Below are 17,675 nucleotides of genomic sequence, written 5' to 3'. Positions count from 1 at the left end.
TTTAAGATACTATACCCTCAACTCTAGACATTGAGAACTAAATATTCTTTTCGCATTTAGTTCTCCGGATGCTCATTCATCAGAGGTTTGATAATGATAAATCTAACAGCATCATCACCCTGGTGAACAAGAATGACTCGCCGATGATTTGCCAAAAGTTCTAAAGCGATTTACGTTATTTCAGTTTTTAAAAACCCGAGTGTTGATAACAGTATGACTTTAATATGTATGGCAATTATAATGTATACTTGACAACAATATAAAGTCTCTATCTTTTATTGAAAAAAGTCTACGTACTTAAAGTGAACATTCCTAAGACTAAAGCCGCCAGTATAATGTAGTTCAGGAACCTCACGCAGCGTTTCGACGGCCGCAACAGCGCCATCCCGCGACGTATGCGTAATATCCGTGATTTGATGACGTCACTGGTGGAAATGACGTTACATTAGGGTCAACCACTAGATTCGAATTCTAAAAGAAATAAAGACAAATGCATATGGTTGTATTATGAGTTCGGTGTGATAAGAATACACTCGTATGCTTTTATATGTTATGGATTTGCAATGACTTTGCTCTTTGAGTTTTTTTAATTGTTAACAATCTGTATAAAGGAAAGGAATCAGAGATCACAACGTCTTTGCATAGCTTTTTTGCGAATTTGCCCATTAAACTTATTTATGGCTCTTCTCAATATATATTTTTCTTACCATTAAACTAATATATTCAACTAAATTTTCCGTCTTATTAACAGAATCAGATCATATAAAGAATCATAAACAAATAATATGACAGGAGCGTAGATACCTCGCTTTATGTTCAATAATTTGTCAAGAGCGTACATATCTTGCTTTATGTCAATAGTATCTCATAAGCGTACATACCTCACCAACGTTCAGTTATACCTCATAAGCGTACATACCCCACTAAATGTTCAGTTATATCTTATGAGAGTAAATTCCCCACTAAAAGTTCAGTTATATCTCATAAGCGTACATACCCCACTAAATGTTCAGTTATATCCCATGAGCGTACATTTCCCACTAAATGTTCAGTTATATCTCATAAGCGTACATACCCCACTAAATGTTCACTTATATCTCATGAGCGTACATTCCCCACTAAATGTTCAGTTATATCTCATAAGCGTGCATACCCCACTAAATGTTCAGTTATATCTCATGAGCGTACATTCCCCACTAAATGTTCAGTTATATCTCATGAGCGTACATACCTCACCAACGTTCAGTTATATCTCATAAGCGTACATACCCCACTAAATGTTCAGTTATATCTCATGAGCGTACATTTCCCACTAAATGTTTGACGTTATACATATCACATGAGCGTACATTCCCCACTAAATGTTCAGTCATATCTCATGAGGGTACATTCACAACTAAATGTTCAGTTATATCTCATGAGCGTACATACCACACTAAATGTTCAGTTATATCTTAGAGCGTACATTCACTACTAAATGTTCAGTTATATCTCATGAGCGTACATGACCCACTAAATGTTCAGTTGTATCTTATTAGCGTACATATTTCACTAAATGTTCAGTTATATCTCATGAGTGTACATATCCCACTAAATGTATCTCATTAGCGTACATACCCCACTAAATGTTCAGTTATATCTCATGAGCGTACATATCCCACTAAATGTATCTCATTAGCGTACATACCCCACTAAATGTTCAGTTATATCTTATGAGCGTACATACCCCACTAAATGTTCAGTTATATCTCATGAGCGTACATACCCCACTAAATATTCAGTTGTATCTCATGAGCGTTCAATCGCCACTAAATGTTCAGTTGTATCTCATGAGCGTACATTCCCCACTAAATGTTCAGTTGTATCTCATGAGCGTACATTCCCCACTAAATATTCAGTTGTATCTCATGAGCGTTCAATCCCCACTTAATGTTCAGTTGTATCTCATGAGCGTTCAATCCTCACTAAATGTTCAGTTGTATCTCATGAGCGTACATTCCCCACTAAATGTTCAGTTGTATCTCATGAGCGTACATACCCCACTAAATGTTCAGTTATATCTCATGAGCGTACATACCCCACTAAATGTTCAGTTATATCTCATGAGCGTTCAATCCCCACTAAATGTTCAGTTATATCTCATGAGCGTTCAATCCCCACTAAATGTTCAGTTGTATCTCATGAGCGTTCAATCCCCACTAAATGTTCAGTTGTATCTTACGAGCGTACATACCCCACTAAATGTTCAGTTATATCTCATGAGCGTATATTCCCCACTAAATATTCAGTTGTATCTCATGAGCGTTCAATCCCCACTTAATATTCAGTTATATCTCATGAGCGTATATTCCCCACTAAATATTCAGTTGTATCTCATGAGCGTACATACCCCACTAAATGTTCAGTTGTATCTCATGAGCGTACATTCCCCACTAAATGTTCAGTTATATCTCATGAGCGTACATTCCCCACTAAATATTCAGTTGTATCTCATGAGCGTTCAATCCCCACTAAATGTTCAGTTATAATGCATAAGCGTCTATACTTCATTAATGGTTCGGTAACATCCCTTAAGCGTACATACTTACTAAATGTTCAGTAATATCGCATGAGCGAATGTATCATGAGCGTACATACCTTACACAATGATCAAGTATAACTGACAGTCCACGCTAAATGTTCCAATGATCCCGTTTATTCAAGACTTCATCACGTTGTCAGTTAATGTATAAAAACTCAACATTCTGACCATTTGAATAAATAAATGAAACTAAAACACGAACGCATTTTTATCATACTGGAAATCGACACACTGGACATTTGTAAATTAAACAAATCATTAATTAATTGATAAACACTTTCCCTCCGGCACTTTACTTTAATTTATCTTCTTTTTTTAAAAGTGCATCTATTTTGGTCAAAATATCATCACGATGGAGGATTTCGGTTTGATATTATGTTGCGGTAGTATCGCAACATTAATTGGGTTTGACCTTCAAATTCAAAAAATCGTTGTCTTGCGTCTTCAATCTTAGAATGGGTTTCGAACTGTAAAGTTTATTACATCTCAGGGATACTTTGTGTGTACTATATGAAGCTTAACACTGTTGCATGAGAAGGTAACAGGTGGAAGTTCTAGGCACTTTCAAGCTCGTTTTTAGCATTACGTCTTGTGTGTTATTTATCTTACCGAAAAAGGCGAATATTAACTAGAGAGCTAGATTGCGAAAATAAAATGGTTAGCACGAAACAATTAGCGAACGCTATCAGGTTATCTTACGACAGTAGTATGCCTCCATATTAATGAAAATTTATGCGTGTTTTGATATTGTATTGACGTCTGTTTTGTTCAATGTTTTGCAACACCAGTTCCTTGTCTAATGCATGTATTTCAACTGGTGGATTAATTTGGTCCAAACTCATACTTCAGTACCTAATAGACCCGTTGTGACATTACATACAATAATAATTTGCGGATCCATTGAATACAGATCGACCAACCATTATTTTACAACTGATATACAAAATAATTTAAGCGTCGTTGTGCTTTTGCAGATGGGAAAACGTTTTTGCTGATCGTGTTCTATGTTTTTCATCACTAGTAAGGTGTAAAGGTCATGTAAGCATGGTATTCATAAATATTTATTAAAAATATCTACATGTACAATAATAAACAAAACACTCACGAACAAATACAGTCGTAAATTTTGCATTGTATATACAATCCTCTGCATTTCAGTACATATGTATCTTGCAATATTAAAATGTTAATCTTTATAAATCGTAAATCCACTATCAAAGTTCGGCTTCATCTGATGGTCTTCTGACGTGTCCGTTTGTTTCATGCACACCGTTCGTTTGACTCACTCCATTTGCGCTTTGAATAAGATGGCCGTTCATTTTGGATGCTTTTGAACTTCCGGTCTCCTGGCAGTCGATCCCCACCCGCGCGAGCTTGTGCTCGAGAAGCATGTGATTGAGGGGAGCCAAGCCTATACACGCGCGCAGCACGTTCTCTATACAACTTCTCTGCCGGAAGAGAGAATTCACGACCGGTGTACCATGGGGCACCAGCGGCGCCTTGCACAGGTAATTGAGAATTGACAGGATCGAGTTAAAATTCTGGAACGTTGGCTCAGCCTCGGTCTTGTACTGTATTCTTTCAAATAGTTCTCCAAGAATGACGAGATCAATTATAAGAGGGGAGGCCAGCAGGGAGTCCTCGCACGTGTTGTGGATGACAAGGGTGTTTGTTCCTCCCATCATGATCTCCGAACTGTACTCGTCCATGGCGCGCTTGCTGTCCCCCACGTGCGGCACGTACTTGATGACGACACAGTGGTCCGGCCGCCGCCCGTCTGGGTACAAAATCTGGTTGGAGTCTACCATATCGTCTACCACGTTACTCTTTGATATCTGAAAGTAGCAATAATGTACATTTTATATTAATTAAATATAACTCGAATATATCAACCAGACGACATGACAAGGAATTCGAGTACAGAGACATTGAAAACATGGCCTGATTTATTTACTTCTTCCAATGCAATAAACTTTCTTTGGAAAAGTTTTAAAATTCAAAAGTGCATGTATACTTTAATATTTTGCACGTGAACTACCTCTTTTGATCGGAAGGTGTGTGGGGCGTTAAGGTTCTTGCCATCGTTGTTTCCAAGGTGATTATAGCTGACAATGGAGCGCGGCTTGATTCCGGCGCTGACCAGGAAGTCGACAAGGACGGACTTGAGCTTCGTCTGGCCGGACTTGAAGTCGTCCCCTGCTATAAACACCCGGCGCTTATGGGCGAGGTCGATCACTCCGGGAACGAATGTATTCTGGGGCGAACCATTTATATACGTAACCTGAAAATGATTCATTGTGTTTACGGTATATATTTGAACATGCATTTTGTACGTGTTTGACCGTTCAATTTTACTGCAACTGGCTCATTGGACACCTCTAGTTTAAAGAGTGCATCGTTAACAGCCTACTTCTGGGCATTCAACATAGGTCTTAAATCGTAATCGATCATCAGAAATAACGTAAATGTTCTTAAGATTTGTTATTTTGATTGTTGACAATTGATTAAATCTGAATATAAAAATATTTATTCTGTTCTACCATATTGTTTCCATTTAAAGAGATTAAAGCCACATAGCGATAATCGATTCCGAGAGTATGCATTCGAGTATCGGCGACCTCAATCGTAAACGCTCGAATGTCAACAGTACTCAACCTCATTTAAATTATCATCTCTACGTTATGTGGTACGTCGTTTAGCGTAACGGTGTAAAACGGATATTTGGGATCTGATTTTCATGAGACTGGATAATACTCGGTCTACTTGTTCTACTACAGAATGCAATGGAAACTACAGGGACAGAGCACACAGCTGGCAGAATCAGTCAGAGATGTTGTGTGTTTGGTATAAGTATATACATAAATAGTAGGTACCCAAGACCTGTTTACCCCTTGACAAATAAACCCGGCCCCAATATAACAAAACTACTCTAGTTAATTCATCATTCTTAACTCATTTTACCACATTTAAGACCATATCAAGAAAACATCTTGTTACTTTTTACCCTTTTTAGTGTGTCGTTTTTCATAGACTGAGTTGATAAAGACATTTTGTCACTATTTAAAAACAAAACAAAAAAACTTGATCAAAAACAACAAGTAATACTAAATTACATGTTTTGCAGTCGAAATATTTTTCTCTGATCTTGACAAAATTCAATGAGAGAATGCCCTTTTAAAAGTGTAAAAACATATACGATTTTAAATAAGTTTTGATGTTATGTGGTAAAATGATTTGAGTTTGAGAGTTTACTTAAGTATTTTCGTGATATTGGGGCTCGAGGTGTTCAAGTAATAAAACAATATTAATCATTAAAAACCTGGACTGCCATTTAGGAGCCGAGTTATTTATCAAAAATACTTGTAAACGCGCTTAAAAGGCACAAACTAACCTAAGTATATAAACGAAACTTATAGTGTTTTTTGTCTTCAAATGATATTTGAAAAAGCATCTTTATTATGCTTTTTATCATAATTGTTGGAGTAAAAAATAACACGATCAAAATTTAATACTTTTAAACATGGTTTTCGCGAAAGTGCGTTAGTTTTTCTTGAACGCTCGATCTAGGTTAATTCGGCAAGGGGTGAACAAATCATGGAGACTTTCTCTTGATGTATATACATACATTATTATATATGAAAAACACATTGATCACTATCGATACTGCCTCCTATGGCCCCAGGAGCCATTCATCTAATAGATATTCGCCATGATATATACATGTAGTTTAATGGCACAGCGAAAAAAAATGAAAGCAAAACTATACTTTAAGTTAGAGAAATCAGCGTCAGGTTCCATGTAATGAACATTCCATTTCCTGTAGAAAAAAAGAACGGTTCTGTATGGATGTATAACCTACCCCTTCCAGAATACTGGCAACAGCAAACAGCGTAGACGGTGACACTTCCGCCTCGTTCCTTTTAATACTTGCTAGAATATTATCGGCCGTGCCGTTTAGTTCCGGTATAACTTCACTAAAACGTTCCGTGTTAGCGGTCCACAACACAACCACCTTATCCACGCCACTGTTTTCTTTAAAGTCTCTGATATCACGGCGGATCGTGTTGAGTAGCTCTTGCTTACTTCCGGTTAGGACATTATCGGCACGGTCCGCCTGGTTGGCGGCTATGAACTCCGGGAAGTAGACGGATGGGCGGGGCCGGACGCCCTCAAGGTAGGGCCGCAGCTGTACCTGCAGGTTGTAGTCCAGCACCCGTGCTCGCTCCACAGCGTCCGCCAGGTTCAATGACGAAATATCCCAGCCTAGAAGAGGGGGAATGGATGTTTCAATATTTCTGAGAACACATTCCAAAGAAGGAGATTTCTTTCAGTGACTTTAGTAAGGCATATGCAAAAGGAAAACGTTGAATAGTTCCGTTTACGTTGAAAATGGTGGCTTTAATATGTATCATAACAACGTGCATTAAAAGCTTTGCAGTCTTAGTGTGAACTTTTAATTGCAAGACATATGAAAATAATCCAGAAAATGCAATCATTCATTCTATACGGTATATCACAACGTGTTTTTTTTCAGCCTTAAAGCAGCGTGAATCATGCTTGAGGATACATCATTTGATAAACTCACCGTCGATAACGATGTCATCTGGGTCGACCATTGGCAGAAGGCTCTTGAGTGGCACGTACACCTCTCCTTCCGGTCCGTTACCGAGACATACGGTGCTCGCCTGAGTGATCGAACCTTTAAATAAGAATTGAATTAAATAACAAAACGCTTAAATATTTATCATAATACACCGACCGTTCAAGGTATACTAGTATTCACCGGAGGGGGTGCCGGTTGCGTGAGAGTGGAGCGCAACGTTTTCCTCCACAAAAATCGGGTTTAAATGTTCCAAAATGGTATTACGAGGGGAGGTACCTTCTCTAAAATGTGTGGATATTTTAAGTCTTATATGGGGCATTTCATTTTAGCGTATTCTATTAACGTTTTATTTCAATATTTACATAAAGTGTTCACATGGTTTTAGTTTGACAGTTACAACTTTACTTCAATGGCCTCAGATATGTGAGCTCCCTTAATTATTATTTGTAAGTAATTTAACCATACATTCAAAATATGTTCATTAGGTTGTTACGCAAAGTTACCTCATTATACGCTGTATATTTTGATCGGGATCATTAAAAGCCCATGTGACTCTATTTATATTGAAAAGCTGCCACCTCATTACTTAAATTATTCATGTCCACGGCACAGCTCTTGTAATAAAAGCTTATCTTTATTGTTAAGCTGTCCATTTTCATTGCTATTACAATTGTGTATTGAACAGGTATAATACAAATATACACATAAGATAGTCAACAGCAGCCAATTGTATAAAACCGGTTATATTTTTGGTTTGGTCAAAGTTATCCGAAATGTTTATCGATTGGTCAATATTTATCCAATATTTTTTTCTAACCAATCAAATCATTGAAAAGTGTTCACTAGCCGAAATATAACCTGTGGACAACTTATCCGAGTTTTATACAATTGGCTGCAGCTTACTAAACGTAAATGACCAGAAAGTTTGTTCTACTAAAACAGGGTTGTAAGAGTGCATGTATTGTTATTTAAAGGGTCGCTTTGAACAAAAATATGGCAAGTCGTTCTGTAACTACAGTCGAACCGCGATGGCTCGAACTCGCTTGGCTCGAATTCCTTGTTGGCTCGAACTGGATGTAAAGGACGATTTCTTTATAATAAAGGTAAGCATTCACGCTTGGCTCGAATTTTCCGAGGCTCAATGTATTTTCGCCGGTCCCTGGAAAGCCAACGGGGTTCGACTGTAGTTTGGTTCACTGTGTGCATTATTTCAATGCAAAGCATCAATACTGCATAGACAAAGTTCAAGTGAAACTTAAAGATGGTTTCTTAAAGCTGCATTCGCACAGATAAACCGTTTTAACAATTTTTTGTTGTGTTGGAATGAGCCAATTTTTGTATTATAACTCTTTTTCAATATCGCAGTTTTCATTTATACATAACACAACTTAATGTTTTATGGCTGAACACGTTACTTACGCATTCAGATACATGAGGGTTTCTTTGGCATAAAAACAGGAAAATGGAACCTGCGATCTGATCTTTTAAGGCAGTCTTATATCACTTGTTTCCAGACATTAACGCAAAAATGACTGATTCTAAGACAAAAAATAAAAAAAAAGTTGTATGAACGGTCAATGAAAAAAGTCAGAAAGGGAGTGCAGCTTCAACAAAGTGAGTACCGAGTCTAGACAAAAAAAACTCACCTAGCCAGTTGGAGTTGTGGGTTCCCTCCTTGGTGTTCCATGAGAGTTTGTGACGGTTAGCGAGGATGGTGGCCGTCACTGTGCTTCCGTTATTTCCACCCAGCCCTACTAACATCAACCCAAGGCGGGGAACCTGGAACGCGGGCGATAAATGTTAGATGAACACATCGAGAGAGCCTTTTGCTATACAACTGTCATGAACACTTCCACATACCAATAGACATAAAGTATCATGAGTCCATGGTCATCATCATTAATATTTATCTTAAACTGTCAGGGATCTCGAAAATGTTTTGCGATTTCTGGAAAGATATATGTATCGCTATGGAAACCTCTTCAGATTTTATCAAGTCTACGCGTGAGATGATGAGACATGATAAAAACAATTACCTTTTTCTGTGTTCTGAATGTGTATTTGGTATGTGTGGGCGTGGCCACATATGTTCCCTTAGCGTCCCTGTGCACGGAGGTGTTCTGGTACGTGTAGTCCGCCTCAATATAATCCGCCCCATACTTCACACCCGGCGCTTCCACTCGCACTGCGTCAGTCATGTCTTAGAGTCTGGGAGCCAAAACAAAAGATAATAGTTAAATGGAACAGTAGTTATGCGTTAAGAAAACCTTATTTAACATTTGGACATTTGTTTATGTGCCTCCCTGTTTTTGTGGTTCTGCCAACAACAAAACACATGTATAAGGGCAAGTCCATGCAGTATTTATGAAATCGGCAGACCTATAGTTGTATAAATCATTAAGCTTTTTATGTCAACCAGGGAGAAGGATTGTTATTGGTCCCAGTGCCAAGAAATATTAAATAAAGTTCAAACATTTGCTCTGTTTGTATTTAGAGCTTTTGAAATAAGAAAACAGTTATGTAACTTAATATTGTTATGAATGTGTGCGTTTTTTTAAAACTATATATGGTGTCGAAAGAAGTGATGAATGTCTTTTAAAATCGTAATTACTATTGGCATAACAATGTCTATTGTACATGTATTTTGACTGTTTTTCATAATAATAATCAAATGCATCCACGTGCAATTTTCCATTACAATAGTCCGTACTGTATGCTGAAATACTAAATATTTCATTTAATGTAAACATGAGAATGTATTTTTCTTGTCAATATTCAAGGGTCATGACCTTTTAAATTATATTTTGGTACCCTAGAACTCAAATAAAGTTCTGTTCTGTTTTATATCCTGTATTGTTACACTGTGGTAATATTGGTCATTGGAAGCATACGCATAAACTTTTTCGAATGCTGTTTGCAGCCTTTTAATCGCTTTAAAACCTGTGAGGTCAGTCGCGGATTATTTCAATAAATATTTATATAAGCCCAACAAGTAATTAGTTAGCCAATGTACATGTGTATACATGTAAACTAGCACGATCCTCACCGATCAATAATATCTATTAAACCTTAAACATATTTATCATCACAAATGTGTTCACCTCTTAAACAGCGCATATATACGCACGTGTATATATACGCACGTGTATTAACCAGACCAAACAATTCACAAATCATCATAAATATATATAGTTATTTAGTGATGTTACGATAATAAAAACATACACCTGTCCAGTTCTTCAAGTCGTATTAAATAAGATATATCATACGCCCAGTTGTGAATTATATGTTTTGTAAAATGTATTTAATTTAATAATATTGTATTGCATGAGAACACATTTCACAATGACAATATCAATACAAATTTCAACACAATATTAAGACCGACATTATAAAATCAAGCATGCAAAGGGATTGGGCCACGAGTTAAGCCAACATCAGTTAGCGCCCTCTCCCGGTAAAATTTATTCTCTAACACGTGCGCTAACATTCATTTTTTTCAGATTATTTCACATTTCTGAATGTTACTTAACAGTTCCCATTACTTTAAATATATTAACATATATCATCTGTAGTTACCATGACATTAAGACAACCAGATTAGTACTACAAGAAGTAACTATAGCACTTACCTATAAAAAAGATCCGTTTTTCTTAAACCGTTTTCAACACTATTATTTCCTAAGTTGAATTAAACCACTTTATGGACGTGACTATGCTTGAAATACCAAGCGTATTTATGTATTCTTTATTGTTAAAAACACGATACTCAAAATCACGCCACTAAACATGAACTTAAAAGAAACCTTTGAACTATGACCTCTGAATGGGTAATAGCGCGATCCTGCGATGTGATTCCTTATTGGGTTGTGAATAGGTTATATACTAGCATGATATCTGTTTTCTTCTGGTTACCACCAACAAACTGGGTACAACATTTAAAATCGATAGCATATTCCTCTTAAGCAATCAGAACTTTACGGGTTAAGTTATCGGACTATAAGGACTCTGTGACGTGTCCTATAAAGCGAACTATTTTAAGTTTTTATGTATTTGTCGGGATTTTAATTGCTTAAAGCTGCACTCTCACAGCGGATTGATAGATTTGACAACTTTTTCATTTTTTTGTCTCCGAATCAGCTGATTTTGGCATCAATGCTTTCGAATCAATCATATGTGATCACATACAATAGAACGTGAAAACTGCCTAACCTTTTTAAAGAGTTAATAACTCCATTAGCCATAAAACATGAATTTTCGGTCGTTTGTATTAAAAACTGAGTTCTGATAGCTTCCATGAGCAATCTTTTATCACCATTTTCAGACATTTACTGAAAATGTGGCTCATTCCAAGACAATTTTTTTTAAAGTGTCAAAACGGTCATCTGTGAGAGTAGAGCTTTAATGATGAAATATTCTATTTAAATAGATCGGAGTAAGGACTCCGATTTTTTGCAGTGTTTGAAGTCGGAAGAGCGGGTCTGAAGGTTGCTGCGAATATGTTACGAGTATCATCTTCGTACAAAGTGCTATTATATTATTCGATGCATGATGAACAGTCATAAGTGCGCAATTCCTTATCTGAGGACAGTCTCAAGTCCATTTCGTCCTCAATATATATAAACGTACGATAACATTAATGTCAATTACTCATTTAAATGGTTTCCGTGTATAGATAAAAATTACCAATCTGCAGTTGCATTATTATGCACATTTCTTAAATGATAATTAATTTGGCAATGTCGGGATGAATTAACATTTAATTTAAACAAGAGTGTTGATCAGCGTACGACAATGCACGTCTGTTTTGTGTGATTTTTCTTCGCAGAAAAATTGGCATAACTGGACAATCATTAAAGTTGGAAGTCTGGGGAATTACATGTCACAAGTGTGCCTATTTTCACTGGCAACATGTGCATGATTTTTCATTTGAATGTCTTTAGCGGTTTTTAAGTTAAAGCCAAGGTTAAATGATATCAAGGGTTCATGTCAGTAAAATGATATCCACTCGTCATTTAAATGATTTGGTTAAATGATATCCACTCGTCATTTATATTAGTTGGTTAAATGATATCCACTTGTCATTTACAAGATTTGGTTAAATGATATCAACTCGTCATTTATGTAATTTGGTTAAATGATATCCACTCGTCATTTAAATAATTTGGTTAAATTTTATCCACTCGTCATTTATATAAGTTGGTTAAATGATATCCACTCGTCATTTACAAGATTTGGTTAAATGATATCCACTTGTCATTTACAAATTTGGTTAAATGATATCCACTCGTCATCTATATAGTTTGGTTAAATGATATCCACTCGTCATTTATATAATTTGGTTAAATGATAACCAGTCTTCATTTATATGATATGGTTAAATGATATCCACTCGTCATTTAAATAATTTGGTTAAATGAAATCCAATCGTCATTCATATAATCTGGTTAAATGATGTCCACTCGTCATAAACATGCCAGATTTGGTTAAATGATATCCACTCGTCATATACATAATATGGTTAAATGATATCCATTCGTCATTTATATCATTTGGTTATATGATATCAACTCGTCATATATAACATTTGGTTAAATTAAATCCACTCGTCAGATTCATGATATAATTGAATTCCTGATAAGCCATTCATGTGTGTCAAATAATATACTGCCATTCAACAAGTAGGATGAAGTCTGACCTAAATTGTATGTAAATATAACGTTTATTTCACATAACTTAAATTATTCATGTCCAATGCTCAGTTTGTTTAACAGCACTCTTTAAATAGGACATGAATACAATGATTTTAAGCCGGCCATTTCAATTTGAACCTTGTATATTAATAAATTGAATGGTCCCGTGACAGCTACCTAAATGTTATTGAACAAAATGACGATAGCTAAATTTCTATATAGATATGAATGAAGCTTATTAACGGATATGGACAATTTGTAATTGTCTGCAGTTGAGTGAATAACATGAGTCACTTGTCTATCTGTTTTGTATGTAAGTTTAGTTTAAGTTAATGTTTTACAACGAATGTGCAACACGTTATAACAACATTACATCAACCACTGTCGTTGGCTAGAGTGTGGTTCTGTTTTGTAGGTGAAGGGGGAGGGGCGGAGTACCCGGAGAAAAACCACATGTTAGGCTTGGTGACCACTAATCCAAACTCACATGCGCCCAGGCTGGGAATCGAACACGGATCTCGCCTAGGTGAGAAGCGAGTGCTCACCACTGCGCTAGCCGGACAACGAGACAACCCACAGATCAAACGAGAGATACGCGTCCAGTAAACGTTACCTCTCGACGTTATTGGGATTTCCTCACGTTTCTCTCGATGTTTGACAAAAAAGAAACTGGATCAAATCAAATATGTGCTTTAGAGAAGTAATTATTACATGTGTTTCTTATTCCTATTAGCTTTTTTCCTGCAGCTAAACATACGTGTCTAAAATTCAGCTTTTAATTTAATTGAGAGCTGTCACGGGAAAGTGACGTATGCTCAAAGTTTTGCACTCTAAAATAGATCGCTATTGGTATAATACATACATCTGAGTTAGTTTCATTCAGAGTAAAATGAACTAGAAATGAAGTATTAACAATTGTGATATAGTGCATAACAGCCCATGTAAATATACACGTACAAATGAGATGTAACGTGTTCCGCATACCCGCCATGTAAATATACACGTACACATGTGATGTAACGTGGTCCGCATACCCGCCATGTAAATATACACGTACAAATGTGATGTAACGTGGTCCGCATACCCGCCATGTAAATATACACGTACAAATGAGATGTAACGTGGTCCGCATACCCGCCATGTAAATATACACGTACACATGTGATGTAACGTGGTCCGCATACCCGCCATGTAAATATACACGTACAAATGTGATGTAACGTGGTCCGCATACCCGCCATGTAAATATACACGTACACATGTGATGTAACGTGGTCCGCATACCCGCCATGTAAATATACACGTACACATGTGATGTAACGTGGTCCGCATACCCGCTATGTAAATATACACGTACAAATGTGATGTAACGTGGTCCGCATACCCGCTATGTAAATATACACGTACAAATGAGATGTAACGTGGTCCGCATACCCGCCATGTAAATATACACGTACAAATGTGATGTAACGTGGTCCGCATACCCGCCATGTAAATATACACGTACAAATGAGATGTAACGTGGTCCGCATACCCGCCTTATTGTACACCTGTGGTAGATTACTTTATAAATGTAGGTATCTGCTGTTATTTTATTAAAAACAAACAAATTCACCAACTGTGACTAATACTGCCATCTATGGATCACATGCATATAACATGCACATCAATGGATTTATCTACATAATGCATTTAATTTAAAATGTAAGTACTGATAATCCGCATGCGACGCATACATAGTTGAAAATCATTCTATAGCAGAGCACTCGACAACGATAACTTCTAGGCCACTGTCATAGCGTGAGGGTCGTCATTTGTACCAGTATCTCGAGTTCGATATAAACTCAAGAACGCCTGCTATGAAGGTTAGGGCAGTCCCGTTTGCCCAGGAGTCTCCGGTCACATTCTCATGGAAGGAGCAGTGGCCGCCTGCCGCCAGCGTCACGAGTAGCAGATTCGGGTAGTACCGGAAGACGTCCAACGGGATGTTCTCGTGAACTGAGACCGGATCATCCACGCTGTTTACACACAGCACGGGTACTGCGATGTCGTCAACGTCACGCATCGGGTCGTTACGTTGCCAAAACGTGTCAAACGTTGCAATGCCATACATTTTGCAATACACGTGAAAATCAAACTCCTTGAGCGTCCAACATTTTAATATCACTGCTTTAAGGTCTATAACTTTATGCAAAACCTTCCAATAGACGATAAGCATTGCTTTTAATTGCACTAAAACAATTAGTTCATAAAATTTAGGAATCTGTTCGCATAGTTTAATGGTATTATCGTAAGACGGCGATATGCAGACGGCGGCCTTGAGCTGCGATGAGGACCCACTCTCACCAAGGTAAGAGAATAGCGTTGCGCAGCCCGCCCCCACACCGACCCCAACCAGCGGCACATAGGGGTACTTCTCAAATATGTACCCGATGACCTCCCGCGCGTCGTTCGGGTCTCCCGTGCTGGTTAGTTTCGGAGTTGTCAAAAAGCTCATTCCATGTCCTCTCCTATTGAACACAACTGGTCTAAACCCTCGTTTGTTTGCCAGGCGGCATAGACCGCCAACGCTTAAAGCGTCACCCGTTAAACGCGGAAACACTAGCAGAATCGGGCTGTTGCGGCGGAGTTTGGAGTCCGGCTCTGTGTACCAGTCCAGCGCCACGATTCCCTTGTCCACGTGCAAGTATTCCCGCTCAAAATTGAGGTCTCCCAGTGGCGGACAGAACAGCCCTAGCAGGGTCTGAACAAAAGGACCGCGCAGTAGAAACGGTGGCCGGAATGGACGGTTCAGCAGCCCGCGCCGGCGCACCAAATGCTTAGCTAGAGTGGATTCGCGGCTGTGGAGCTTCGGGAGGATGTCACAAGCCAGCGCTTCCGGCGACCACAATCGCCTCACTGAGTAAAACAGCCGCAGTACCCAGCTACACAGTGTCAAAATGTAACCCAAGCATCCTCTCATGATGTGCAATTGATATAAAGACGGCCTCAGGCCAACGTTAAACACAATGAACACTGCTCAACACATAACAATCCTTCATAGGTGTCACTGCGCGAGGTTGTTTTTTCGAGGTGATGTGTGATTCCGTTGAAGAAGCCTAGCAAGTGTTTAATATCCGTCTTCACATGATTACTGAGTCGAGGACAAAGACAATGCTGTTAATTCTAGAACGAAAACACAAGATCTTAAAATAGTTGATTAAATGTGATGTGTTCTATTCAGATAAACATATTTCAATTATCTAAATGTTTATCGCAATATGTTTCCACTTAAACCCTGATTTTTATTGTTCAAAATAAATAGTTTAAAATATTAACAGTGCATTAGATCATTATTTAGAAACGTTGACGGACAGGTAATAAACTCTTACCAGTGGAATATCCATTGGCAGATACTTATACAACCATAAAATAACCAGTAAGGTTTCACTGTAAACGGAGTTACAATGTAAACAATATCAATATTGAAATCAGAGCTTTATTACTGAACAAAACAATAAAATATTAAAAATATCTTTATGAACAAAGGTGTACAAACCAATGAAATATTCAAAATTTGTTTTATGCTTTCTGGTGATGTAAAAGAGATTTATCAATGAAATGAAAAAAATGGCATTTTACTGTTTCAACCAGTGAAATAACATTTTGATATTTTTCATTGTTGTGAAACCACAAGTGGTGCTACTTGGTGAAATATATTATGATCTTATACCGAAACAAACATTCATCCTCTATATCTTCATAGCAAGGCCAATCAAAACAACATGGCCAAACAAAACAATAAAATATTCAAGATATCTTAACAAAATATTGCACTTATGATACACATAGTTCAAAATGAAACATTAAAGGCACAAAGTTTAAAGGCACGCACAGATCTGGGAGTAGGATTTGATATTGGTCCCAGCACACATTATCATTAGGTCATAAATCAAAGCACTGTGGGTTAGCAGTGAGACAATCTCTCTGCATTTGTAGGCACATCTTTTTAAAGGCATCTTATGATTTTATGTCAGGATGAGTTAACAATTATTTTCAAAGCTCATCTGTTTTGTTCTTCATTAAAAAAAGGAGCATAACCTGGCAAATACTACAGTCAAAATTATGAGCCTTGTTAAACATATGCCTTTTTTTCTCCAGCAACATGAGTATCAAGTTTTAATTGAATACCTTTAGCAATTTTGAAGTTAAAGTGATTGCATGCATACAACAATGACACCCAGGCAAACAAAAAACAACTTATAAGGCAATATATATGAACTCACATACCTTACCTCAAATACATTACTCTTCCAAAATGGACATTATATGACTTAATCAACTACATTCAAATCTGATTGATCATTAAATAACAAGTATTTGGAATCAAACAAAATACGTTTTATGAAAAATTAAAAGTTGAATTATCTTTTTTAAGAATACATTACGAGTGACTTAAATTTTCTCTGAATTCGAAACTTGTGAAATAAGCTAGACACAAACACATTCAAAACATAGGAATTTGAATCATTGTATGGCCAGAAAACATGTTTGAAAGTTATTTTTGGACCAAATACTAACAAAAAACTATTTTGTTAAAAAATTACCAAAAGCTACATGTACTCGTACATGTAGTAGTTAAAAAAGGAGCACTGCTCCGGATAGATTTCAATCAGGTATACTACTATGATCACCCTGACTTTTGATAAGCACAATAAATTAACGTTATATTGACATACAAGGTACATGTACAACACTATGCCCTTATTTTGAAAAAACTAAATGTGGTTAGCAACCCACAAACAGGTTTTTCCTATGC

The 17,675-nt window shown here is 37.1% G+C and overlaps 2 protein-coding genes across 3 annotated transcripts; both read right to left on the bottom strand.

Annotated features, from left to right (window-relative positions):
* Positions 1 to 3,629: 3,629 nt before the first annotated feature.
* On the bottom strand, positions 3,630 to 11,020 carry LOC128229903 (inositol-3-phosphate synthase 1-B-like). 2 transcript variants are annotated; one of them, XM_052941805.1, is made up of 7 exons: positions 10,817 to 11,020; positions 9,221 to 9,392; positions 8,831 to 8,963; positions 7,167 to 7,280; positions 6,441 to 6,844; positions 4,620 to 4,862; positions 3,630 to 4,416 (listed from the first exon to the last, which is right to left on the bottom strand). In XM_052941805.1, exons 2-7 carry the CDS (start codon positions 9,380 to 9,382, stop codon positions 3,796 to 3,798), a joined length of 1,677 nt encoding a protein of 558 aa, XP_052797765.1. In that variant the 5' UTR covers positions 9,383 to 9,392; positions 10,817 to 11,020; the 3' UTR covers positions 3,630 to 3,795. The 2 variants fall into 2 exon arrangements, with proteins under 2 accessions (XP_052797765.1, XP_052797766.1); XM_052941806.1 differs by lacking the exon at positions 10,817 to 11,020 and adding an exon at positions 10,412 to 10,553.
* Positions 11,021 to 14,449: 3,429 nt separating this feature from the next.
* Positions 14,450 to 16,030, bottom strand: LOC128233031 (protein ABHD15-like). Its single transcript, XM_052946887.1, has one exon. It carries the CDS (start codon positions 15,837 to 15,839, stop codon positions 14,688 to 14,690), a length of 1,152 nt encoding a protein of 383 aa, XP_052802847.1. The 5' UTR covers positions 15,840 to 16,030; the 3' UTR covers positions 14,450 to 14,687.
* Between the last annotated feature and the right edge of the window lie 1,645 nt (positions 16,031 to 17,675).

Source organism: Mya arenaria, chromosome 4 (genome assembly GCF_026914265.1).
Source record: "Mya arenaria isolate MELC-2E11 chromosome 4, ASM2691426v1".
NCBI lineage: Eukaryota > Metazoa > Mollusca > Bivalvia > Myida > Myidae > Mya > Mya arenaria.
The sequence above is the reverse complement of the archived record's forward strand: the minus strand, read 5'-3'. Positions and strand labels throughout refer to the sequence as shown.

Coding starts and splice junctions, on each gene's coding strand:
- LOC128229903 (XM_052941805.1), bottom strand. CDS start 9,382: ATGACTGACGCAGTGCGAGTGGAAGCGCCGGGTGTGAAGTATGGGGCG. Junction 7,281..8,830: donor CCACAACTCCAACTGGCTAG/GTGAGTTTTTTT, acceptor TCTTATTTAAAG/GTTCGATCACTCAGGCGAGC. Junction 6,845..7,166: donor AGATGACATCGTTATCGACG/GTGAGTTTATCA, acceptor CCCCTCTTCTAG/GCTGGGATATTTCGTCATTG.
- LOC128233031 (XM_052946887.1), bottom strand. CDS start 15,839: ATGAGAGGATGCTTGGGTTACATTTTGACACTGTGTAGCTGGGTACTG.